Source organism: Hyperolius riggenbachi, chromosome 3, assembly GCF_040937935.1.
Source record: "Hyperolius riggenbachi isolate aHypRig1 chromosome 3, aHypRig1.pri, whole genome shotgun sequence".
Lineage (NCBI taxonomy): Eukaryota > Metazoa > Chordata > Amphibia > Anura > Hyperoliidae > Hyperolius > Hyperolius riggenbachi.
Genome location: NC_090648.1, coordinates 32,996,106 through 33,021,867, shown reverse-complemented (window position 1 = coordinate 33,021,867; position 25,762 = coordinate 32,996,106). Strand labels below are relative to the sequence as shown.

The 25,762-nt window shown below is 44.4% G+C and overlaps 1 protein-coding gene across 9 annotated transcripts in view; it reads left to right on the top strand.

The window, feature by feature from the left end:
* Nucleotides 1-25,762, top strand: part of MINK1 (misshapen like kinase 1) — a 189,618-nt gene that overhangs the window by 161,870 nt on the left and 1,986 nt on the right. For all 9 annotated transcript variants that reach the window (XM_068273959.1, XM_068273951.1, XM_068273956.1 and 6 more), the window contains 11 exons: nucleotides 3,108-3,268; nucleotides 5,114-5,234; nucleotides 6,576-6,716; nucleotides 9,240-9,351; nucleotides 12,458-12,628; nucleotides 14,062-14,205; nucleotides 16,201-16,335; nucleotides 16,435-16,535; nucleotides 17,782-17,931; nucleotides 18,022-18,181; nucleotides 19,027-19,166. In XM_068273959.1, coding sequence (XP_068130060.1) covers nucleotides 3,108-3,268; nucleotides 5,114-5,234; nucleotides 6,576-6,716; nucleotides 9,240-9,351; nucleotides 12,458-12,628; nucleotides 14,062-14,205; nucleotides 16,201-16,335; nucleotides 16,435-16,535; nucleotides 17,782-17,931; nucleotides 18,022-18,181; nucleotides 19,027-19,166 — 1,536 coding nt within the window. The remainder of the gene's footprint in view (nucleotides 1-3,107; nucleotides 3,269-5,113; nucleotides 5,235-6,575; nucleotides 6,717-9,239; nucleotides 9,352-12,457; nucleotides 12,629-14,061; nucleotides 14,206-16,200; nucleotides 16,336-16,434; nucleotides 16,536-17,781; nucleotides 17,932-18,021; nucleotides 18,182-19,026; nucleotides 19,167-25,762) is intronic.

The following is a 25,762-nucleotide window of genomic DNA, read 5'->3' as shown; positions in this document are numbered from 1 at the left end:
GTGATGTCAAAGGGAGTCCCGATCCACCCCCCAGCCCTGCCTGGCACTGATTGGCCACGCTGCGCATGGGGTCTGGGCATGGGGCGGCGCGGCTAATCGGCGCGGAGCGACGGCGATCCGGCAGTACACGCAGCTAGCAAAGTACAGTCTTATCCTGTTTATCAGCGGTCGCCCCTCGACACCTAAATGGGTAGCAGGAGCTGGCTAGACATGACTTGCGGCATTCTTTACTGTATAGTAACTGCACCATTTCTTAAAGCAGTAGGATCAGCCATACTATTCCAGGGGAAAAAAACATATATAAGTAGATAAATACTTGATCTACTTACATAACACATGTATTATACTGTCCATGTTTTGATTTCAGTGAATGTTATATAGTAAATGACGAAAAATTTTGTTCCTGGTGGGGGCCATGTCTTTTACCCACAGTTAAGGCTAACTCGTGATGTCATTTCTGCCCTTTACTTTTTTTCTTGTCTCCTCCAATCACTGAGTCACCTCAGCCTTGCTTGTAAACACAAGTGAGTAGGGGATTAGGTTTCAGATAAACAGCTGGCAGGGAAATAAAGGGAAGAGGAGGAATATATTAGCGATAAAAAGAACCCCCAGCATGCAATTCTTTGGCACAGACTACTAAAGAGCCAGTGCTCCTAAGGTTTATGATAACTCCGAATCATAACAGCAGAAAAAGTTTTGAATGCGGGATTAACATCTTTATCACTTAATACACTCAGACCAGTTGCTGTTGAAATTTGATTTTTATGGTGACAATACCGCTTTACTTGCTGACACGCGTGTAGTTACACATCCTCCACTTAGGTTTCATTGTAGGGCAACTGGAAAGGGGGCGGCTGCATGGTGTGGTGTATTACTGCTGTAGCCAAACAGAAAATGAAAGTGGCAGCATTTATCAGATAGCAAAGTATTAGTTATATAGCCGCCTCTACTCCATCCCTCTGAACGAGCCCTTGGCCTGCAGAGTGAAGGATCTATCGTCAGACTCTGACCCTGAACAGTACTCAGAGTCCAGCACCTCCTGTGTGCGATCAGTACTACACGTTAATGTGTGATGAAAATTTCTGTGCAATAAAATGCTGAGATGGGATTATTTACATTAAAGAGGAACTGTAGTGAAAATAACTTCATGACTACAATTGCTTATTTTTTTTTACAACATTTATACATTATTTAGTCAGTGTCTCCCCATTATAAAATCTTTCCTCACCCCAATTTTCATTTTGATATTTATGGTGGCAACAGCTTTAGTCCTGTCAGTTGATCTCTGCGGAATGTCTGTTTACCGAGAGTTCTAAAGCCAATAAAAAATACCTAGTCTCCCAAAATGCTCTGGGGGAGGGGAATTCCTCATAGCTAATCAGCCTAGGCTCAACATTAATGGGAAGGTGGGGTTACATACCAATAATACATATTTTATACGATATGTAATGCAAACCATACATAGACAACAATATGTAGATAAAGGAAGTGTTTCTGATGCTGAAACCATATCCTGAATAATTTTTACAGTGTTCTACTATATATCCCCCTGTACTTTAAAGTGAAGCTGAGGTGAGAGTGATATGGAGGCTGCCATATTTATTTTTAAACAATACCAGTTACCTGGCATTCCTATTGATCTTCTGGCATCAGAAGCAACTGAGTCACAACCTTGAAACAAGCATGTGGCTAATCTAGTCAGACTTGAGTCAGAGCACCTGATCTGCATGCTTGTTCAGTGTTTATGGGTAAATGTATTAGAGGGACAGGATCAAAGGGACAGCCAGGCAACTTGCATTGTTTAAAAGGAAATAAATATGGCAGCTTCTATATCCTTTTAAAGGGAAATTCCAGTTTTTGGGGCAAAAAATATGAGCACATTGATAATTCACAAACCCTTATAATACTTTTAAAATACCCTTTTCAGTTCGGTCACCCGCCTGTTATAATTATCTAGACAAGTTGAATTAGGCTTGCGTTGGAATGGCAAACGGCTCAGTGAAAAAGGATCCGATCATACCGGTCGATCGTATCTGTTGCCACTCCGTTTCAGTTCCGCTGCTTCCGTGCCATTTCCCATCCCCCCTCCCCGGCGATCCACGTCCACAAAGTGGTCCGTTTCCTCACTTCTGTTTTCTCATTGCCCTCAATGCAGCGGTTCGGCTTCCGTTTCTGTTCCGCTGGGCTCAGCGGTCCAGAAAAATTGGTGCTGCAGGAAACTTGCGGTTCGTTCAGCGGATGTGAACAGATTTATAGGTTAATATTGGATCCATTCGCATCCGTTAGGATCTGTTTCAATCCGTGAACGGATTGTTTTTTAACGCCAGTGTGCACTCGGCCTTAGCCGCAGCTATAGCAACAGTCCACAGTTTGGTAGACAGAACCCCTCCAAATTTTCAGTTCAGCATCCCGCATTCCCTCTGTGACCAATACATGCAAATAGGAGAGGATCTCTGATCCCCCTCATACCCATTTTAGTTTCCTGGCCAGAATACCTGAGCAGCACCACCTGCAGAGACAGAAAAAAGGTAGATGTGCGTTACTTTTTTCAGTGCATACATTTGTTCTGGAACTGTGTCTATTTATACCACAAAAGTGAATTCCCAGGCACTATAGTGACATACAGCATAAGGTAGAATGCCTTACATTCAGGATATGTATTCAGGATACCTACTGTATGGTAATTCTCCTGGTTTCAGCATCAGGAACAATTCCTATATCTATATATAGCTGAATATTGGTCTGTAGCCCCGCCCTCCCAGTGATGCTTAGCCTAGGCTGTTTAGCTATGCAGGAATTCTCCTCCTGGAGCAATTCTGGGAGACCTGGTATCAGAACTCTCAGTAAGCTAACGTTCTGCAGAGCTGCACCTGACTACTAAAGACGTCACCTCCTGTGATGAATTTCAAAATGTGAATCAGTGAGGAAAGATTTTACAATGGACAAACACTCACTAAATAATTTATAAATGAGAAAAAAGTGTGTGGACGCATGGGTGTTGCCTTGTCGTGTTGCTGTTTATTGCCACGGACTGATTTTGGTGTTTATTTTTGCCTGCGGTTTCTGTCCTTTGCCTTCCTCCTCATCCTTGTGTCATGTCCTCTCAGGACCACCTGCTTGTGAAGGACCGCCCAGAGGATGTCCCCAAACCTCCCAAGAAGGCTCTGGATTACTCCTCCTCCAGCGATGAGATGGACAGCAGTGACGATGACGAGGAGGACGGTGATCAGGAGAGGCAGGACCAGAGCAGGGACAGCTCCTCCGCAAGGTAATCCTTACATGTAATGCTAATCCCAGGGTACAGCTTCTGGGAATCCAGCCTGCATGCAGGGGTGTAACAATATAGTCCCTGGCACTCCCGGGGTGTGGCGGGTTCTGGGGTGCAGAGTAGCACGGCAGCCGAGCTTTATACTGGACCTTGTTCCGGCAGCGGGACAGGTCCTCTTCACTTCCTATTCAATGTACCCGCTATACAGTTTACAGTCCCTGGAGGAAGTGAAGAGGACCTGTCCTGCCACCGGAACAAGGTGCAGTATGTAGCTGCGCTATCCAGTAAGATTTTGTGAGCTGCACATATTCAGAGAGATTTGGGGCACACACATAGCACTATGGGTAGAGGAGCCGAACTGCCAAATGTTGCAGAGGGGTCCTGGACAGACAAGTTATGCCCCTGTCTGCATGGGATTTATGCCCTTTAAGCCAAAATTCAGGCAAACATGTATATGCTTCTGATAGAATATTATTTTACATTGTTCACCCCCCCACCCACAAATAATGTTTTACTACATTAACTCCAAAAAGTGCCCAAATTAAAGCAAATTTGCAAGGAGAGGGAAGTCGAATCTGCATACTTACCTCAGTAGTTGGAAGCCTCTGGATGGCCCAGAGGCTTCCCGAATTCTCTTCTTGCCCACTGTTCCTGCACAAGACCACCTTTTTCTTGTGGCCATGCTCCCATCTATGTACGATCGTATCTGTAATGGGCATGCCCAGGGGAAGGAAAGTCCAAGCATGCTCAGTTGAACAGAGCACTCGTGCATAGATGAGAAAAGGCGTGCCTTCATTCTACTTGGGCATGCCTGGACCTTACTCACGCCCAGCATGGCTGTACTCGTATACAGTGGTAGTGCAGCTATGAATATATATGTTTAGAGGGACCCAGCACAGTAACGGGGGTCTGCAGGAAGCTCAAGGAAGCGTCTAGACTCTCCAGTGGCTCCTTAGGTAATTTTCACTTCAAGTAATCTTTTTAAACTCCATCAAAACATTGAGGCCCCTTTTACACTTGCCTTGGAAGTGTGCATTGCATTACATTGTATTACCGCAGGGTAACGCAACAATACAAAGCAATGAGTCTTGGCACACCCAATCGGCTACCACAAGTTCCCGATCGGCCGCCAAGCTGCTGAAAAGTCAACAGCGCGTTACCATCAGACTTCCATGGCGATGGAGTGGTGGATGTAATGAAAATCAACAGGCAACGCAGAAAATGTAAATATGTTGGTGACTGTGAGGTGACGAAGATGCACGGCATGTTGGGGAAACCCAGGAATCGCAGTGACTTACTTCTGTCTAGCAGGGAGTACATCACTGGGTAGCGAAGGGTGTGCTGAGGGGCGGCACTATGCATATGACCGTCACTGCAGTCTGCCACAGCGTCATATGAATGACGTGTTCTGTGATACGATGGGGGCGGAGCATTGCAATGCAATGGCTAGGCGTAAAACCGTCCTGAATTATGCACCAGAACTTCCATGTATACCCAGAATCAGAGCCCAGAAACCAAGGAGCCAAATCAGTTAATAGACTGACAACCATATAGTGTTCTGAAGCATATTAGGAATATCGCCAGTTTCATAGCTTATCCCTAACTGTCCCTGCTTATTGTGCGCAGGATTATGTAGTGTTGCTAGATGACTGTGACAGAGCCTGGCTGCAGGGAACTCACATATGGCTGCTTTGCTGCACAGGAGCACTGCATGGGCATTAGTGCTGTGTCCTTTTACAGGGCTGGATCCACTTCCTTAATCTCCTTCCTGCTTGTAGCCAGTGTTGCCTGCACCCATGATAGGAATTGTTAATATTTAAGCTGTTGTCTATTCATGTTTTGCAGTCGGAATGGGCGAGACGCGGACACAGACAGCGTGAGCACTATGGTGGTCCATGACGTGGAGGAGCTGGTGGGCAGTACGTCAGACAGTTCCTATGGGGATGGAACTATGATTGTTCAGAGGGTAAGCATTGCTTTTTTTCTACCTTTTTTCTGGAATGTGGGAGTTAACTTTTGCTTTAAAGCTTCTAGAGCGTGCTGGGAATTGTACTGTAACTACAGTCTTGTAGTACATTTTTACTACACTTTGTTGCTAACATCCCCTGCAGTCCTCATCTGCATTCAGTCATTTAATGTCTAGCTAGAAGTTCCACTCCCACATGCGCCTGCAGGACTTCTCAAGAGCTGCCCCCTCCACTGGACTTCAGACTCGCCCCTTCCTTCAAACAAGTCCTCAAGACTCCAGCCCTTCAAGATGGAGTATACACACACACACACACACACACACACACACACACACACACACACACACACACACACACACACACACACACACACACACACACACACACACACACACACACACACACACACACACACACACACTATACACACACTATACACACACACACACACACTATACACACACACACACACACACACAAACACGTCACTCCTTAACTCTCTTTGCCAAGCTCCTGTTCTGCTTCCGTACCTATTGTGTACCTTCCCCCTTCCTTTATGTTGTAAGCCTTTGGCAGGGCCTCCGCCAGTGTATCCAACATCATCATGCTCCCTCATTATTGTGAACCTTTCCCATAAACTGATTCGTACTTGAATTACTGGGTCTCTGTTACTGTTTTCCTTGTATGACTTTGTACTACATCTCTGTCTGATGATGTATTAGAGAAAATTGGTGCTTCCCACTCACCCTTGATATAGGCCAAAAGTTTTATAAGGGGTGCTCAGACCGAATATCTAGAGCACCTGATTAGATCCTTAAGTCCATAGGAAATAACAAGAAAAAGCTGTCACTCCTGTTCTATCTGTTTGTTGCAGATAGAAGCTGACGTTTTGGGACTCGCATTGTTTCGTCAGGGCATAACAGGTCTTTCCAACAATATCGCCTGGGAGAAAGTCCATGCAGTCAGACATACACTCACTGGCAAGTGATGTGTACTCTGATACTGGACTGCAGTGCTTACTAGGGAAAGGGAGTGGATAATGGCTGCAGGGGTTAAAGGCTGTACTACTGTATGCAGTGCAGTCATTAACCCCTCCAGGTCCCCCCAAGTGCAGCTGTTAATCCTTCCTGGTCCCCAAGTGCAGCCTTTAACTTTGCTGGGTAGACTTATATTTGAGTTAATAAAAAATTCCAGCTTGAGAATGTCAAATATTGTAGTCGACTTATACATGAGGTAGAGTTATATCCCACAATATGGTAAGTTAGAGTGAAGAATGTGTTGGTTGTATAATGCTTGTGAAGCCTCCCTCCTCTGAATACTCATAGTCTTCTTTCTGCCAGACACCGGAGGAAGAACGAAATCTTCTCCATGCCGACAGCAACGGTTACACCAACCTGCCGGACGTGGTACAGCCGAGCCATTCTCCTACCGAGCCAAAGGTCCAGAGTACTTCTCCCAGCAAAGAGGGTGGCGGGACTGACGTGAGTAAAAGTCCTGTACTTCATATTCCAAAGGAAGAAACTTGTGTGTGTTTTTTGTGTGTTATGTGCATTACTGTCTAGTAAGTTTATAGTGGACCAGAGACGTAAGGATATAAAAGTTTTATACATACCTGGGGCTTCCTACAGCCCCCTCCGCACTGATCGCTCCCACGCAGTCTTCCTCCACCTATTGCTTGGCGAGTTGGCATAGGCACAGTTTGCCCTTGCGCGCACCCCTGTCACGCTCCCACGGGAGCAGGACATGCGCACTTGGCCGGGCCGCTATGCACAGTACACCCTGACTGGGCAAACGAGGACGGCATGGGAGCGATCAGTGCGGAGGGGGCTGGAGGAAGCCCCAGGTATGTATGAAACTTTTATATCTTTACGTCTCAGGTTTCCTTTAAACTAAACTTTTCTCCATCCAAACCTGTCTCTGCTATATTCCACGTACCTAAATGACTAAAGGAACACTATCAAACCAAGTGTTAATAACAATGTACAAATAATGTCTAAGTAGCTGTGTAAACATTTCCTGCTTTTCATGTTAAATATAAGAGGCAAAAGCTTTAATTCATTGTGTGTAGGATTTTGTTCTATTGGGACAAATCATTTGCAAAAGGGGGTGTCTGCTTCACTGCACAGCCTGTGATGGGTTTTTTATTTTTGCATATCAGACTACAGAGTATTTTAAAGTATGAAAAGCTGTGGTGTCAGACAATTACAAATGTTTATAACAAGTTACATTTCCTCTGCTCTCTTCACACACTTCAGTCAGAGACACAGGACTTTCTCTCACACACACGGGGTTAACAGATGCACTGTGAGGGAATTCCTCCTCCCCTCATGGCTCACTCTGAGCAGACTGCCATTAGTCTAGAGTGAAAGGAATTTGATACAGTAAACAAGAGATAAGCAAATGAAATGTATACATTATTATTTACCAGCACTTCAGGAACTCTCTCAATCCCAGGTTAAGAAAACATGTTAATCGACAGTGTTCCTTTAATTTGGATAGAGCACAGTGTCTCTTCGCCTTGTTGGTCAGAGCTGCAGAAGCTGCTGCCTCTGGTTCTTGGGGGAGATTTGGGGACATTAGCTTACCTGCAGGGCTGCAATTACATATCTTCCAGACACTAAAGGGTTATGTCTACCTCTGCTGCTCCCCTTCCAGAAGTTTTGCTTACTCTAGAGTGGCACAGCAGGGTCAAACAGTCAGGCAGTGTCGTCGACTTCACAGAGAGACTCGTGGTGTAAGAGAGAAATTTTCTAGTGTGACGCTGCAGTTGTGCAACTGAAAGGTACTTGTGAAATCATATTTGTGAGCGGAGCTTATCCATAGCTTTTTCCTGCCAGAGTTCATCATTTCAGGTATAGCTTAGAGCGCCACACATACATCAGTGCTTGTGGAAACATACATGAAACGTTCCAAGCCAGAACTTGATACTATCACGATTGATGGTGCAACCTGTAACATTCTTGGCTCAGCAGTGAAAGCTGAGTAAACCTATCTTGCTGTAAGCACATTTAAAGCAGTATCTACCACCTACTATTACTTGTCTGTGCTGTACATGACCTGCCGCCACTAGATGTAGCCATCATTTACATTATATGTTTTAGTACCATGTGTGAAGTTTAGGCCCTTACTCAATTCATTTTTTCTCCTAGGTGATATTTTCATACTTATTAAAAAAAATGCCCTTTAACCCATTAGCAGGTTCAAACAAAATATTTTGTTTGAGAGCTGCTGGTGCATTGTGAGCTTCTGCCGGCATATCTAGTTTGGCTGCCTAGTGCAGGGAGCGGTTACATCTACCTGTTCCGGACGGCTTCCTCCGCCGGCGGCTCTGAACTTTCTGCAAGTCTTCTGGGTCCCAATCACATGACATGTTTGGGATGCAGGAGACAGTGTCAGCTTTACAGTGCCATCTGTTGTTGGAAGAGACTTTTCCATCACCCCTCTTTCACCACCGGGTGGTGCTGTAACACTGACCTGGTCTCCTGGATCCCGATCACATGTCATATCATGTGATTGGAACTGAGAAGAAATGTCTGGGTTACATCACCACCGCGGTGGAGGAAGAAGCTGATCCAGCTGTCCGGACAGGTGACTATAACAGCTCCCAGCCGCCCACTCTGCATACCCGGCTAGCCTGCCAGGCTGAGGGGGAGGCACACTTCTCCAGCGCCAGAAAAAAAATTTGGCCCTACAGCTGCTAAAGGGTCAAACCACCAGGACTTACAGCACTTTCACCTGATTTCTGGTCCTTTTTTTAGTTGCAGAGTGCTGAAAAGTTTATTTTAGCAAGAAGATGAAAAATGATCTCCCAGAAGAAAACTTAGGAGAAAAAGTGAATGGAATAAGAACCTCAGATGTATTTGTTTCCACCCATCTTTATACCTTACTAGGAAGAACGCCATGGAAGATGAGGCGTCTGTATAAAACATACCAGCAATGAATGACTTTCCTTTACTGTGGATTTGGCAGCCTGCTTTGTAACTGCAGAATGTTTGTCTCCGCAGTATCAGTCCCGCGGCCTGGTGAAAGCTCCTCCTAAGACCTCCTTCACAATGTTTGTGGACCTCGGGCTGTACCAATCATCTGGCGGCAGCGGGGACACCATCCCTGTAGCAGGTAGGTTCTCCCTTGCTGACTACATTCAGCCCCTTTAATCCTGTCGTTGTGCTGACATGTAAAATAACATGTTAAGGTGCATACACACATCCAATTATGATTGGTTAATCATTGGCCAATTTTATCAACTCCATGTAGTATGAGATTTTACCTACAAAAATCTGTTTATAATATCCAGTCTGTTGGCCCTCATAAAAACAAGGAACCCCAAGAGCCCCAATAGTGTAATATGTACTGGTAAATGGTTACTAGATAGAGTAAATATTAATACTCACAAACCAGGGTTACCATTAGGCAAGCACTGTAAAGGCAGGTGGGGAGATTTTCCTGACCCCACTCAGGAATAAGAAGTCGCTCTCTGTAGATGAGAAAAAGGGGGTTCAACCCTCCACCCAGGGTGGACTCAATATTATGCAGGAGAACAGAGGCGCCAAAAGGATAAAAGGAAGCTAAATGAGCTTAAAAACTGTCCAGAGGTGCCTGGCTCTTCTACTGACCACATATGCTATTGCTCCGTTGTTATTGCCTGATGAAGCGGGATCAAACCTGCGAAACGCGTTGCATATTTGGAGTTCATAAATAAAATATATTGACTGTCTTTACTACAGTCGTTGTGTGTCTACTTGGAGGAGGTAAGTCCACCACTACCTCCTCTATTTACCAAGAATTTGTTTTTCAAGCTCATTTAGCTTCCTTTTATCCTTTTAGCGCCTCTGTTCTCTTGCATAATGTTGGCCCTCATAGTACATGAAAGTGGTAAAATTGGTTAGTGATTGGCCAATCAAAATGTATTGGATGTATGCACCCTAAACGGGTAGAAACGTTTTATCTTCATTAACAAGATTCTGAAAGATTTAGGTCTAAAGGTGCCCATACACAGCAAAATTAAATAGTTAGATTTCACCGTTTATGCGACCAAAATGATCAAATAGAAAACACATTTAAAATAAAAAAAAATGTATCGAGTAATGAAAAAAATGCTGAATTCTGTCTTTTTCGATAAAATTCTGATTGGATGTGTTGGAAAAATCAGGTTGATTGCTTTGAAAATTGAATAATGTATGGTAGGTTTGATAACATGATCTAATAGATCAAAAAATTCTATAAAAAAAAAAAATGAAGGTATTGAATCGTGTATGGCCAACATAAGGATGCATACACACATCCAATTTTGATTGGCCAATTATAACATCTCCATATAGTGTGAGGGCCAACAGATTGTGAATACTTTGAATAGATTGTGCAGGTGAGCTCTCATACTACATGGAAGTAGTAAAATTGGCCAATCAAAATTGCATGTGTGTACGCACAATTATGGGAACGGCAGTTGTGTTTTTCTCAACCTAGCCTGCTCTGCTCCTCTCTATTTGGAAATTGCATACAAAGTGCAGCCATTTCACCAACTCTGCATGACCGCAGCAAGAACACAAGGCGTTAATATTATATTTATAAAGCGTTAACTTTTTACACTGCACTGTACAATAGAGACATTACACCGTTAACGATACACAAAACGATACAACCATAAACAATGGTCCAGAGTCCGTACGGCGGCGGTGTAGTACACACGAGCAGGAGGGCGCCGACAATGTAAGGCGTTTGTATATTCCATGTGCTGCACATTGTTAGCAGATTTTGTGTAAGAAACCCTCCGGCCTCGCTCACATTGCGTTCCAATGGCGTTCGCGTTGAGCGTTTTTTGCCGCAATTTTTTTCGATTCCCAGTGCTTGGGTGGGCGTTCTGCTTTTCTTACAAGTGCTTTTCTAAGCGCTTTTTTCGAGGTTTTTTTTAATTCACTCCCTGACGCAAGACAGGAAGTGAACTCTCTGACCCGAAAATAATAAATACAATGTATTCATTCTTAAAAACGCAATCGCTGCACAAAGCGATTTTGTGAGCACTTTGCGTTTTTCCTATACCTTCCATTGAGGTAAAATCGCCTCAAAAATGGTGCAGGCAGCGATTTGCTGAGCGGATCGGAAACTAACCGCTCAGATGTGAACTCTCTCATAGAGCATCATTGCACAAGCACTTTTAGGGGGATTTAGAAAAATCACCAGCGCTTAAAGGGAACCAGAGACGAAGCACCCTCATGTATTTTACCATATATATCTGTGGTAACATTAGAGAAAACGCCTACCCTGCTCTCTGCTTCATCCTTCACTGCTCAGCCTGCTTCTTTCAGCCCTGATAAAATCCCGGACTGAGCATTGTCTGGCTTTGTTCAGGAATCTTTATAGCGGAGTCTGTCTTCTGTGCTGACTTTTCAAGCCCAAGCCTGCCCCCTTCTGGCTCTGCTATAATGATTTAGCTATAATGATTCCTGAGCAAAGCCAGCCTGAATGCTCAGTTGGGGATTTTATCAGGGCTGGTAAGAAGCAGGCTGAGCAGTGAAGGATGAAACAGAGAGCAGGGTAGGTGTTTTCTCTAATGTTTCCACTGATCTATATGGTAAAATACATGAGGATGCTTCGTCTCTGGTTCCCTTTAAAAAAAAAATCACAAAGCGCTTCTAGTGTGAACGAGCCGAGCCCTTAAAGTGAACCAGAGACGAAGCACCCTCATGTATTTCACCATATACAGTATATCAGTGGGAACTTTGGAGAAAAACACCTACCCTGCTCTTTGTTTCATTCTGTACTGAACAGATTGTTTCTTAGCAGACCTGATAAAATCCCAGACTGAGCATTCAGTCTGGCTTTGCTCAGGAATCATTATAGTGGAGTCTGTCTTCTCTGATGAGAGGAAGGTGTGGGAAACTTCTGGGGGCTTCCCTCTTCTTTGACAAGTAGCTGTTTTTTTGATCCGAGGTTCACTTTAACCCTTGCAGTAATTTTGTAAACCAGTCATATGTTTTTAGCTATTAGTTTAATGCTGTGTTTAATGCTTCAGACAATAAATGAAATTTTAGTTCCTTACCACTTTTTAGCTGATGACTAGGAATGTTGTTTTCCTGGACAAGTGCACACAGCATGCTGGGGAATGCCAGTACCATTGCTAACATTCAGCAGTTGTTTACATTTGTATGGAAGAGTCCTATAAGAAGTTGCGTGTTCCGTGATAAAGATGTCACACAACAATACTCACACTCTGCTCTCTCTGCAGCGTCCTTTGTTAGCGGAGATGCCGCCAGGCTGGAGCAGCTGAAATACGAGGCCCGTAAAGGATCCGTGGTCAACGTCAATCCCACCAACACTAGGCCGCACTCCGACACTCCAGAGATCAGGAAATACAAGAAGAGGTTCAATTCAGAGATCCTGTGCGCCGCGCTGTGGGGTGAGTAGCGGGAGCTCGGGGGTCAGGACCACTGAAGAATTTCTGGAAGGGTTTAAAGGATAACTCTACTTTAGTTGGTTCGGGTGCTTAAAAATATATTGTTACGTTCTCATCACCTGGACTCTGAGCTTAGTGACTTCTCAATGACCCCAACAACACCTGCTCTGGATTTTTTTTTTTTTTAAAGGAAAAAATGCTGCATCTGCCGGTCTCTAGAGGGCGCTGCTAGTTCTGAGAAACGCTTTGTAATTTAAAGAGCGAATCCAATTAAAAGTTAGCGTCAGGGACACCAACTCTCTTTGTTATAATGAATTACAATAGCTGCAAATCTATTTACTCACCCTCTCCTCCCACCTTATGCCATATAAGGTAAAGGCCTCATCCCGCCACGCGTCAACGCCATGGCGGTTTTTCTGAAGGCTGGGTTACCTTCTCCACAGCCAGGGGCGTACCTACAAATCATGGGCCCCCCAGCAAAACTTTGATGAGACCCCCTTAATGTTCACACCCTTCCCTTGCCTCCCCAGGTGACCCTCACAGCCTGGGGGCCCATCTTACAAGGGTAATACAACAAGTGTGGCCATCAGGATCTTCCCACCCATAATATGTAGCCACAAAAACTCCTGCTCTGGAGTATCAGAGGGAGGTAAGGTTAGTATTTGGGGGCCTATCCACATCTTTGGGCCCCCCCTACAGTTGCAGGGGCTGCTGCCCTGTAGTTAGGCTGGGCTAAAAAGTAGCCCAGCCTCCATGTTAAGTGACCTTCAATTCTTGTCCAGGTAATTGGGTATACCTCTTTGCAGGAGCTGAGCGTAACTTTGCAGTGAAGATGTAGAGAGTAGTATATTTATTTTAGTCGCTGTGTTATGGAGTTGTAAAACGTTTGTTAGGTTATGTAGCTGTTTGTGCCCTTTTGGAGGGAATTCCCAGTGGTTGGTGCAGTTCGCAACCATAACCTTACAGATGTTCTAAACTTTCCCCATTTTGTCCAGAACTTACAGAAAGACTTTATTTATCCCTTTAGCAGCAAATTTATTTAAGAGCTTGCAAGTGCTCCAGACCAATTTATCACTTTTTTTTTTTATTTCGTATTATTTGTTACATTTCCTGGTTTCTAATTAGTACACCTGTAATGTGTAGTTATGGCCATTTGTCACTAGGGGGTAGAGGATTTTTTTCGTTTTCTATATTTTCTGCTAGTAGAGAGAGATCAAAGCATTCCAAGCATTTTCAGCCCGAGTTCTGCCAATTGAGGTTAAAAGCAGTGCACTTATCTCAAACAAGATAACTCTATTGAAGCTGCTAATGGCTTATCTGCAGGTGGTCAGTTAATGTTGAGAGCCTAGGAAATCACCTGGCAGGAGCGGTCATCTCATGTTAGGCACAGCATTGCCACAGCTGTTGGGGTCACTTTTTTACCTCCTCTGTCCTAGGTGTGAATCTGCTGGTAGGCACAGAGAACGGGCTTATGCTGCTGGACCGCAGCGGGCAGGGAAAAGTCTACAGCCTGATAACTCGGCGGAGGTTCCAGCAGATGGACGTCCTGGAGGGTCTCAACCTGCTCATTACCATCAGTGGTGAGTGAATAGACAGGGAATAATAATAATCCGAACATTTGTATAGCGCTTTTCTCCTGTCAGACTCAAAGCGCTCACGAGCTGCAGCCACTGGGACGCGCTCAGGAGGCCACCCTGCAGTGTTAGGGAGTCTTGCCTTGAACTCCTTACTGAATAGGTACTTGACCTAGCCAGGATTCGAACCCTGGCCTGCCATGTCAAAGGCAGAGCCCTTAACCAGTACACTATCCAGCCACCATATACTCACCAGAACCTGAAGCAGGACCTATGAAAACCTTCCATCTGCTAGTTGGTGCACATGAAACGAATCATTCATTTCAACCTGAGGTGCGAGGAGTACGGTGGCTACTGCATTGCTATCAGTACCTGGGACTGTTGTTCTGGGCTTGTGTATCAGAATGTAGTAAAGTCTGTGCATCATCACAACAGTCAGTCATATAGCATGTTTGAGAGATCTTCAATATCCGATTACACCAAGGATCACGTTTAGGACTTGCCAGTGATGGGACATGTTCACAGTGGTGCATTGCTGTCCGGTGTAACGGCTGCTTTGTAACGCGGCTTACCGCACTGCGATGTAATGTTCACAGAGCGGCAGGTTTATTGTTTTACAACAGGTGGCGCTATCCTAACGCAATGGATGCAGTGCATTACCGCTAATCGTGCACTTTAACAGTAAAGGTGAAGCATACTTCTCATTGACTGTATGTTTCACCGTATCTGATGCAACATGAGCATAACCTGCTTCGTCGCTGTTCTGTTTCATTGCTATGCATTCCTGCTGTCACAGGGAACACAGCAACCACTGTGAATGTGGCCTCAGTGCCTAGGTGCACCAACTGTGGAGAACACTAAACCCCACTGAGCATCAGTTCTCCTAGAGTCAGTCACGTAGGCTCCTAGTCACTGTCCTACCAGTAATATGTATTTATAGTATCACAGATCTCTCCAAGGCCAGAAATAATCCTTTTATACAGGGATGCTCACCGAGGTTCACCACGACTGATTACATGTGATTCAAATAAGGGTTAATGCTGCAGGTGCAGGGCTGAATGCGGTGGGGTTAATTACCCATAATGCCGCCATCCGCCCTGCACACCAACGAGATTGCAAGCGTCCTATTAGTCGCGTTGCAAACCTTGCTATGGTGCACTTCCGGCTTGAAGGAGGAAGTGCACCATAGTGAGGTTTGCAACGCAACGAATAGGGCGCTTGCAATCTCGTTGACGTGCAGGGCGGACGGCGGCATTATGGGTAATTAACCCCGCTGCATTCAGCCCCGTACCTGGAGCAATTAACCCTTATTTGAATCACGAGTAATCAGTCGTGATTAACCTCAGTGAGCATCCCTGGTTTTATATAATTTACAAAAAATGACATCGAATAGCTAACAGGATTGGTCATCTGAAGTACATAAAGTTAAATTCCATACTTTATTCTTTGCTGGGGGTTGGAATCCATGACCCTGAGATTAGAACCTTATCTAGGTAGAGGGAAGTGTCTGGTTAATCCAGAAGCCTCCCCCAGCTCCTCACCATTCCTCTGCTGCGTCCAGCTGAAAACTGTTGACACGCTTGTCAATGGCTCGCGCATGCCCAGCAGTACGGACCCACTTGGGCTTTTGTGGAAAACGCTGAGCCCAGTTGGGTTTGTGCTACTGCTGCACATACACGAGCGGTTTGTGGAGTAGCAAGGACCCGATCGGGCTCGGCTTTTTCCACCAAAGCCCGAGCAGGTGTAAACTGCTGCGCAAGTGCAGTGCAGCCACGCTTCGGGTGTCCCAAGATTTGATTGGCCTGGTGGACGAGAAAGGAGAAAGCCTCTGGAGAATCCCCCTCCTGAGGTAAGTATCTAAATTGTGTATGCAAACCTCACAGGGTGGCTTGAAGCTGTTTGTAACCTATTTGTTGACACATTCAGAGAAGTGTTTGTGAAGTATGACTTCTTCTGTGGGTGCCTTTCATACATTGTCCTTCTCCCTGTCCTATGCTGCAGGTAAGAGGAACAAGCTGCGGGTCTACTATCTGTCCTGGCTGAGAAACAAGATTCTCCATAATGATCCAGAGGTGGAGAAGAAACAGGGGTGGAGCACTGTAGGGGACATGGAAGGGTGTGTCCATTACAGAGTAGGTAAGTACTGCTAATCATCCCGTTTACCGATCACCTGGGTCATACGAGTGACTTGTAGACTAGACTCTCCTCATCTCACCCTTCTCTCGTCTCTTACAGTGAAATACGAACGCATCAAGTTCCTGGTGATTGCACTGAAGAACTCTGTGGAGGTTTATGCCTGGGCCCCAAAACCTTACCACAAGTTTATGGCTTTCAAGGTAATGGCACTCTAAGCAATGCCGACATGACTGAGGTGGTTCAAACAAAAAAGAAACCATTGAGAAGGAATTAAAGCCTAGAAACAGATGAAAAATTACGTTTTGGGAAGTCTGGAAAATATTTTTTTATTGTAACAAAATGATTTATTATATAATTGTAAAGTCAAACAGTACAGAATAATAAAAAAAAGTAGATTATGGTAACATCACAGTGATCAAACAGCAGCAATATAGCTTATCTTACATGCAAATTCACAAAACTGCAGACTATGGCATTCTTAATGGTTCACAGCAAGGAACAGCACCAGGGGAAACTTACAGTAGCCCCTTTCCAGCGATTCCCTAGGGGGTCTTGGTTTGACTTTCCCCAGATCTTCAGAAATGTTTGGGGTCTCCCCCTATGTGAGTACAGTATGTCAAACTCTAGGTGAGTAGGTGCCTTTTAACCAAAAGAAGACAAACACTTATATAGCGCTTTTCTCCTGGTGGACTCAAAGCGCCAGAGCTGCAGCCACTAGGACGCGCTCTATAGGCAGTAGCAGTGTTAGGGAGACTTGCCTACGGTCTCCTGCTGAATAGGTGCTGGCTTACTGAACAGGCAGAGCCGAGATTCGAACCCAGGTCTCCCATGTCAGAGGCAGAGCCCTTAACCATTACACTATCCAGAGCTCTCTATTCTTGTACCGCAGGATTTCTAGGGGATAACCAGTATTTAGCGATTAGCAGTTTTATACATATATAGTTTCTGACATAAATGTTTTAACAACTGAAGATCATCTGTTTTAATTCCAAGAAGGCAAATTAAGTAGTCTCAGTTATCCGCCACCAACTGGGATCAGCTAATGCCGGATAAGAATGCGTTCTGTTTTCTCGAGACACAATGTTAAAAATTGGCCTAGTTAATACACTATTATACTCTCTTCATACATACAATAAACTCTGTATTAATGTTCAAATACAGTAATTGAAAATATATTAACCTTGGGGGAGCTGTGGAACTTAGTCTGTAAGCACAGCAAAGCCCACAAACAGCCTAAGAAGTTGGCCTTCACCACTGTGAGTACTGCCGGTGATTTGTGCCAGGTGATTGAGACTGCTGGTTAGTTCAGTTCTGGATAACCAGGACTCTGCTGTACTGGGTTCTAGGGAAATTATCAACCAAACTTTTTTTTATGGTTAATTTGAAGTTGACACTTAGCAGAAGTATGGTGTGCCTCAGAACTGAAGTGATTTCTTGTCTTTGCAGTCTTTTACGGACCTCCCTCACAGGCCACAGCTGGTGGACCTGACTGTGGAGGAGGGTCAGAGGTTAAAGGTTATCTACGGTTCTTCATCTGGATTCCACGCCGTCGATGTGGATTCCGGCAACAATTATGATATCTATATCCCTGTCCATGTGAGTACTGATCCTCCCCCACACCACAGAACTTTCCTGGTCTGGTGCTTCTGATCCTCTGATCTGATTGTCCACGTCTCTGTTTCACAGATCCAGAGCCAGATCACCCCACACGCCATCATATTCCTGCCAAACACTGATGGCATGGAGATGCTGCTGTGCTACGAGGATGAAGGCGTTTACGTTAACACCTACGGCAGGATCATCAAAGATGTGGTGCTGCAGTGGGGGGAGATGCCAACCTCCGTGGGTAAGACAAGGATTCAAGAAGATAAGGGAAACACATTTAACTGATTTTATAGAAAATGGACTGCCTTGTACTCAAGATCAATAGCACTATGTGTAGGAACATCATTATCCCTTTAGCAGCCAATTTATTTAGAAGCTTGCGAAGTGCTCCAGGCCATTTTATTGTAGTACATTTTTTTATTTCTTATGTTGTTACATTTGCTTGCTACTTAATAGTACTGCTGCAATGTGTATTTATGGCCACTTGTCACTAGGGGGCAGTGCGAGACAATAACAGGGGACTGCTTTCAGTTTCTGTATTTTCTGCTAGTCGAGAGAGATCAAAGCATTCCAAGAATTTACATCACGAGTTCTGCTGTCTGAGATCAAAAGCAGCGCACTTATCTCACACAAGATAACGCTATTGATGCTGCTAATGGGTTAAATATGCTGCATGCCAGGTACGACGGTGTCACGCAGTGTTAGACATGTCTTACCTCAAAGCGGAAAGTCACACTGGACCAGCTCTCCTGGCTGCTCTTAACAAACAGGTGGATCAGTGGCTGACCCCGCACCAGCTACAGAAAACTTTCAGCCTTGCCTACCATGTAAGAACTAATGACACATCTTAAAATACCCTCACTAGTTACAATCAAGGTGCTTTGACTAGGCTGGTTGTCTGGATAGAGCTGGTTCAAGACTTAATTTTTCTGTTAAGTGTATGGGGGAGCCTTTGGCCTGGGGAAGCAGCATTGTCTTAGCCTGGTAAATAAGGATGTGACCGGGTCTCTTAATGATCTTCAAGTAGATAGAACGTGTGTTGGCTTCATCAGCAGGGCACTGATTCATCTGTCTTTGCCTTTGCAGCATACATCTGCTCCAACCAGATCATGGGTTGGGGGGAGAAGGCCATTGAGATCCGTTCGGTGGAGACCGGTCACCTGGATGGGGTGTTCATGCACAAGAGGGCTCAGCGGCTAAAGTTCCTGTGTGAGCGCAATGATAAGGTAATGAAGCAGCGCTGTGATGTGCAGTGGTCATGTGCTACCTGGAATGAGCTGCAGTAGAGCTTGTGACCCTGTAATATGAGCCATAATGTATTTATATAGGAAGCACATAACTCCCAACTTTTTGAGATGAGAAAGAGGGACAATTAAGACACGCCTTGTCACACCCCTGATCACGCCCCGTCACACCCCTAGTCACGCATACCATAAAGATTTCCTAGGAAAAATATGTTGTTTTGTAATTCAAACCACATTGGTCCTTTCTATCCTGGTGCATTTTCTTTCATATAACATTTTGAAATTAGTAATATATCAATTTAAAGAGAAACTCCGACCAAGAAATGAACTTTATCTCAATCAGTAGCTGATACCCCCTTTTAAATGAGAAATCTATTCCTTTTCACACACAGACCATCAGGGGGCGCTGTATGACTGATATTGTGGTGAAATCCCTCCCACAAAAAACTCTGAGGACCATGGTACTCCTGGCAGTTTCCTGTCTGTAAACCCTGTTGCATTGTGGGAAATAGCTGTTTCCAGCTGTTTCCAACTGCCAAAAAAGCATGCAGCAGCTACATCACCTGCCAACAGTAAAAATGTCACCATGTAATAAATGTTAGAATGTAAATCAGGAATTTAAAAGATTTTACAATGGGCAAACACTGACTAAATCATTTAGGGCCTGTTTCCATCACATGCAGATTGGATGCAGAAAAACTGACTCCAATGAATGCCTATGGGAAAATCTGCATCAGAAAAATCGCGTTTAGTGGAAACCGGCTCATAGGCTTTCATTGGAGTCAGTTTTTCTGCATCCAATCTGCATTCAATCTGCGTGTAGTGGAAACAGGCCCTTATACATAATTATTGTAAAAATGAAGCACTTTTTTAATACATTACTTTCACTGGAGTTCCTCTTTAAAGGATGGGAATAAAGTTTAGAGTCAATGAAACACAATTTTAGTAGAGAAATATATATTTTTACATAGAAAAAGGGACAAAGGCTTCAATTCATCAAAGGGTGTTCGATAACAAAACCCCAGTCCTTAAAATACCGCATTCGGTATTTTACACTTCACTGTGCTAATTCATCAATATTTTCCCATGTGTGGTAGAGGTTCGTTAAGTTACCGAAGTACTACGGCTTCAATTCATCAAAGGCTGTTCCATAACAGCAGAGTGGTGCAGAGCAGCTTGGAATGTCCGTGTGTTGTTACAAGCTGATAACAATAGAAGGCATCCAGACATCCCTTTGTGATGTAAAGGTGTTATAGTTACTGTTATTTATACTGCCTCTGCTGCTCTGAATCTGTCGATCAGTCTTTCTTAACATTTTATTTATTTGCCACAACGTAGATGAACTTCCTGGAGACATTACAAATGCCATGCTTGGTGATTTCACCACCAGCATCTTTGCATTATCAAACAGGACCTGAAAGGGTTACACCACCGAAGGAAATCTGGGGATATATTTTGACCCGTTCTCTCTGCTCACTGCTTGGGGGGTCTGAAAGCTTGTGTGGAGAAGCCTGTGTGACCTATCAGCGGCACTTGCAGGAGAACAGGGGCTGTTTCTATTGGCTGCCTGCTCCTGCTAATCATGAAAACATTCACACAGAAGGCTTTCGAAGCCTGTAACGACAGGGGAGAGCTTGAGATAAACACCGAATGTGTTAGCGAATGTGGGAACCTTGATGAATAAAGGTGCCCATACACACGTCAGATTGGCAGCAGATAGATAAGAAATGCATCTGATGATCTATCTGATGCGTTTTTAGAACATTTTTTACCAGGATAGAATTCCAATAGATTTCAGTTTGAAAACTATTGAAATTCGATCTGATGGCATTTTTTTGCCATCAGATTTCCATTAAGGCCAATGCAAACTGATAAGCAATCTCATCAGATCGACCTAAATTTTCCACCCTGCAAGTTCGATGGAAATCCATCGAAATCGATCGAAATCGGCCGTCGATCGGTCGATTGGCCAACCGATTTGCAATCGATCGATCGATCGGGATCGATCGGTCGGCCAGAAAATCAGCTGAGTGTATGGGCTGCTTTAACATTTGTTGAGCACATGTCGGTAATTTATCTCATTGCTGTGTCATTTCAGCTTCTCATTCGGTAACAGCTTTGATGAATTAACATTTTCTAAAGTGCTTCGTTAAGTCAGCTGTTTTCAGCATTACCGAATGCGGTAATGCTTGATGAATTGAAGCCAAAGTCCTGAAAGAGTGGCAGTAGGGAGCTATGGAAGTATTACCTGGAATGAGATGCAGTAATGCTTGTCAAGCAGTAATATAAGCCATACTGTATTAATATAGGAAGTGTGCTAAGTGAATACAGGGAGCACATGACCTGGAATGTAATGCTGGTGACTCAGTAATTTGAGCCATAATGCATTATTTGTAATAGCTTATATTTTTCTTATAAGAATGTTTGGTTTATTTTAAGGACCGGCTGACATTTTCATGATCTGTGCTGCGTGGGCTCTTCAGCCCGCAGCATAGATCAGGTGGCAGGCAGGGCGATCAGACTTCCCCCCCCCCCCCCTCCTTTTTCCCACTAGGGGGATGTCCTGCTGGGGGGGTCTGATCGCCGCTGCCTTGTGCCTTGCGGGGGGCTCCTCAAAGCCCCCCTCCGCAACGCTATTCCTCCCTCCCCTTCCCTCTATGGGCAGTACAGGACGGCGATCCATCCTGTACCGCCTCTGATAGGCTTCAGCCTATCAGATGGCGGCGATCCCCGGCCAATCAGAGGCCAGGGATCGCCAATCTCCTTTACGGCGCTGCTGTGACAACAGCACCGTACGATGTAAACACAGGGGATTATTTCCCCGCATGTTTACATTTAGCCTGCGAGCCGCGATCGGAGGCTCGCAGGCTGTTCACCGAGACTACCTCCGTGAACTGACATGGAACGGCCGCCCATGGAAACAAAGGAAAGACCAGCCGCCGCCGAGACGAAACACCCACACATACCTGAACAATTTCTTGACATTTTTTTTTTTGTCTCCAGCAAGTCAGTCCATCATTCTTATAAACATGAATGTGAGGAAATGGACACCTAGTTGTTATTAGCCACATCATGTCCAGCCCTTTAAAGGGAACCTGAAGTGAGAGGAATATGGAGGCTGACATCTTCTCTAATAAACAATGCCAGTTGCCTGACGTCTGTGCTGATGGTCCGCTATAAGTCACTGGTCCAGAATGAGCTGCAGATCAGATGCTGTGACTACTGGTTGTTGTGCATGTCCCAAACACACCTGCACATTTTAGGGAAAGTGAGGTCCATGAAGAAGGTTCTGAACAAGGAAAAAGCCCTTTACCCCTAAGCGCTTAAATGGATTATATAGGGTGGGAGACCAGTCCTCACCAAGGTGGCCATACACTGGTCGATATTTTTTTATCGATATCCAGCTGACTCAATCGTTTGATCAGATCTGCTAAATATTAATGCCATAAACAATTCCCAATCAATCGAACTTCATCTGAGGTCGATTCATTTGGTCAGTCGCACCAGATGGAAGATCTTGCTAGATCGGCGGCAGGTCAGAAACACGTCATTTGCCGCGTTCAAATTTTTTTTTCCCAATCCACGTAGCAGTGGAGCTACTCTCACCTGTTCGCCGCCACTTCCTCCTATGTCTTCTCTCCACCGCAGGGACAACTTCCTGTCTTTTCATTCCTGGGGAGCTGTGTGTCACATGACAAACAATAGAGGTCAAATACCAGAGGCCTCCTGTGGTCACTTAAAGGGACCCTGAGCACTCGAAAAAAGTGAAACTGGTACTTACCTGGGGCTTCCTCCAGCCCACCGTAGGCGTCCTCTTGGCTCCTCTCCCAGTCCCGCTGGCGCCTCAGTTACCGGCGAGTTTTGGGCTGAAGGTCGGCCGGTTCTTCCTGAATGGAGACACTCCACGTCAACACGCCGGCATGCGCAGGCCTGTCACACCGGCCGGCTTGATGACGTGGAGCGTCTCCGTTTAGGAAGATTATAGACGAGATAAAATAGTGTGGTTCCACCCCAAAATATAACAGTACTGCAATTTCAAACAGACAGAAGGTGGGGTTTTCTTTGAGCCAAAATTCACTTATTTATTCTTCATTGTCAATATCTTCAAATTGCGGACAGGGCGTGTAGGTACAAAACCAGACTTCAATTCACATAAAAAGACTGCCTGACACGTGTTTCACGGCCAAAAGCTGCTTCCTCAGAGGCACATCGTATACAAACATCCGTGGGCTTGCGAACAGGACCACCGCAATCTGAAGGTTGAAGAGGAGCTGTAATCAGCGCCGATACCATGCATCCATGGGCTGCAAGAGACCAGTTCACTTGCCTGCCCATGGAGCGATGCTAAGTCACAGATGAAAATAGAGCTGCAGATGTCATTTCAGTGATGTTTTCAGTACAACCTGTTTGTTTTGGCCTCCACCACACATCTGCATCACAGAGAGCCTCAGAGCTGGAGTCTAAAGTGCAGGGAAAACAAAAATCCTGCTGCAGAAAGTAGTCCAAAGCAGAGTGTACTTAAAAATCCCTAATCAGTCTGAAATGACACTTTACTTGTACGATCTTATGGTTTCTTCATATAAAAGTTATAATCACAGTACCTCCCTGGTCTATTTTTCCCCAAAACCTCCAGGAGCTGTGTTGCTGCCAGCTTCTGTTGCATAGCCCCACCCCCCTGCTGAAAACACCGCCATGGTATTTCCTATCTTGATAAGAGAAACATAATTGCGTTTTTGTCAGTGGGGAGGGCTGCAGGGACTTGTGACAGAATCCGACAGCCTCATGGATCCTGGAGGTTTGGGGGAAAACAGACCAAGCTGGTGATTATAACTTTTACATGAAAAGGTGATAAGACCAGACAAGGAAAGCGTCACTTCAGACTGAATAGGCTGTTTAAAGGGCAACTGAAGCAAGAAGGAAATGGAGGCTGCCATATTTATTTATTTTTTCAAGAAATACCAATTGCCTGGTTGTCCTGCAGATCCTCTGCCTCTAATACTTTTAGACATAAACAAGCATGCAGCAGATCAGGTGTTACTGGTATTATCAGATCTGACATAAGCTGCATGCTTGTTTCTGGTGTGATTTATACACTACTGCAGCCAAATAGATCAGCAGGGCTGCCAGGCAACTGGTATTGCTTAAAAGTAAATAAATATGGCAGCCTCCATATTCTCACTTCAGTTGTCCTTTAAGAGCTGGTCATCTCACTGCTTACCTACCTGTTTCTTTGTGTGACGTGAGTGAGCATTTTTGCCCGGGACTGTATCCTGCCACCTCCTCCCTACACAAACCAATGAGGACAGAGTAAATCCTAGGTGTTTAGGGAGTGGGATAAGGGGGTGCTGTATAGTACTACAACTTAAAAGGTGACACTAATATATGAAAAAGGAACCCTTAGGGCCCAGACACACTATAAGCGCTTTTCTAAATGTGATTGATTAGCGATTTCTGAGCGCTTTTTAAAAATCGCTCCCATTCACTTTCATAAAAATTGCAGCAATCTCGCTGATCAATCGCAAGTGCTCAGAAAAGAACTTATAGGCCTCAATTCACTAAGGTTTATCAAACACTTTACCGAAACGTTTGATAATTTACCTCATGGGTAAAATCTAATTTTGAATTCACTAAGGTGTTATATATTTATCGAATGTTTTATTGATAAAACATTCAACAAATATATAACACCTTAGTGAATTCAAAATTAGATTTTACCCATGAGGTAAATTTTCAAACGTTCGGTATAGTGTTTGATAAACCTTAGTGAATTGAGGCCATAGTGTGTCTGGGCCCTTAGCAGGTCTTTGGGAGGAATTAGCTGATTAGAGGCCGACACTTTAAACCTAGAATACTGAACATTGTCACAATATTCTAATGGTCTTTGATTTTGACTTTAGGGTTTTTGTAATTTGTAATGCTAGAGACACACAATGAGATTCACTGTCAGATCGATTATTTCTGACAGGTCCGATCTGATTTCCGATCGATTTTCTGTTCACTTCTCTGGAAAATTGATCAGAAATCAGATCGGAACTCTTAGAAATAATCGATATGACAGAACATCTCATTGTGTGTGCCTAGCATACGCCATAACCAGCAAAATTATAACCCATGAAGGCTTTACAGATAATTTGTTATTGAGTTATAACCTGTTCCGTGGCGCTGTACAGAGTAAGGAACAAACATGGGGTACATAATACAGATAAATGGTATACCCCAATATAAAAAAAGTACAAAACACAGAATTGGTAATTACAGTGACAAAATGAATAAATGTGTAACAAATTCCAAGACACAAAAAGGTGAGAGAGCCGTGCCCTTGCGAGCTTACAATCTAAAGGAATATCTTGCTTTGCATGCAATGAGTCTTTTTCATATATTAGTTTCACCTTTTAAAGGAAAACTAAAGTGAGAGGCATACGGAGGCTGCCATATTTATTTCCTTTTAAACAATATCAGTTGCCTGGCAGCCCTACTGATCCATTTGGCTGCAGTAGTGTCTGAATCACACCAGAAACGAGCATGCAGCTAATCTTGTCAGATCTGACAATAATGTCACAAACACCTGATCTGCTGCA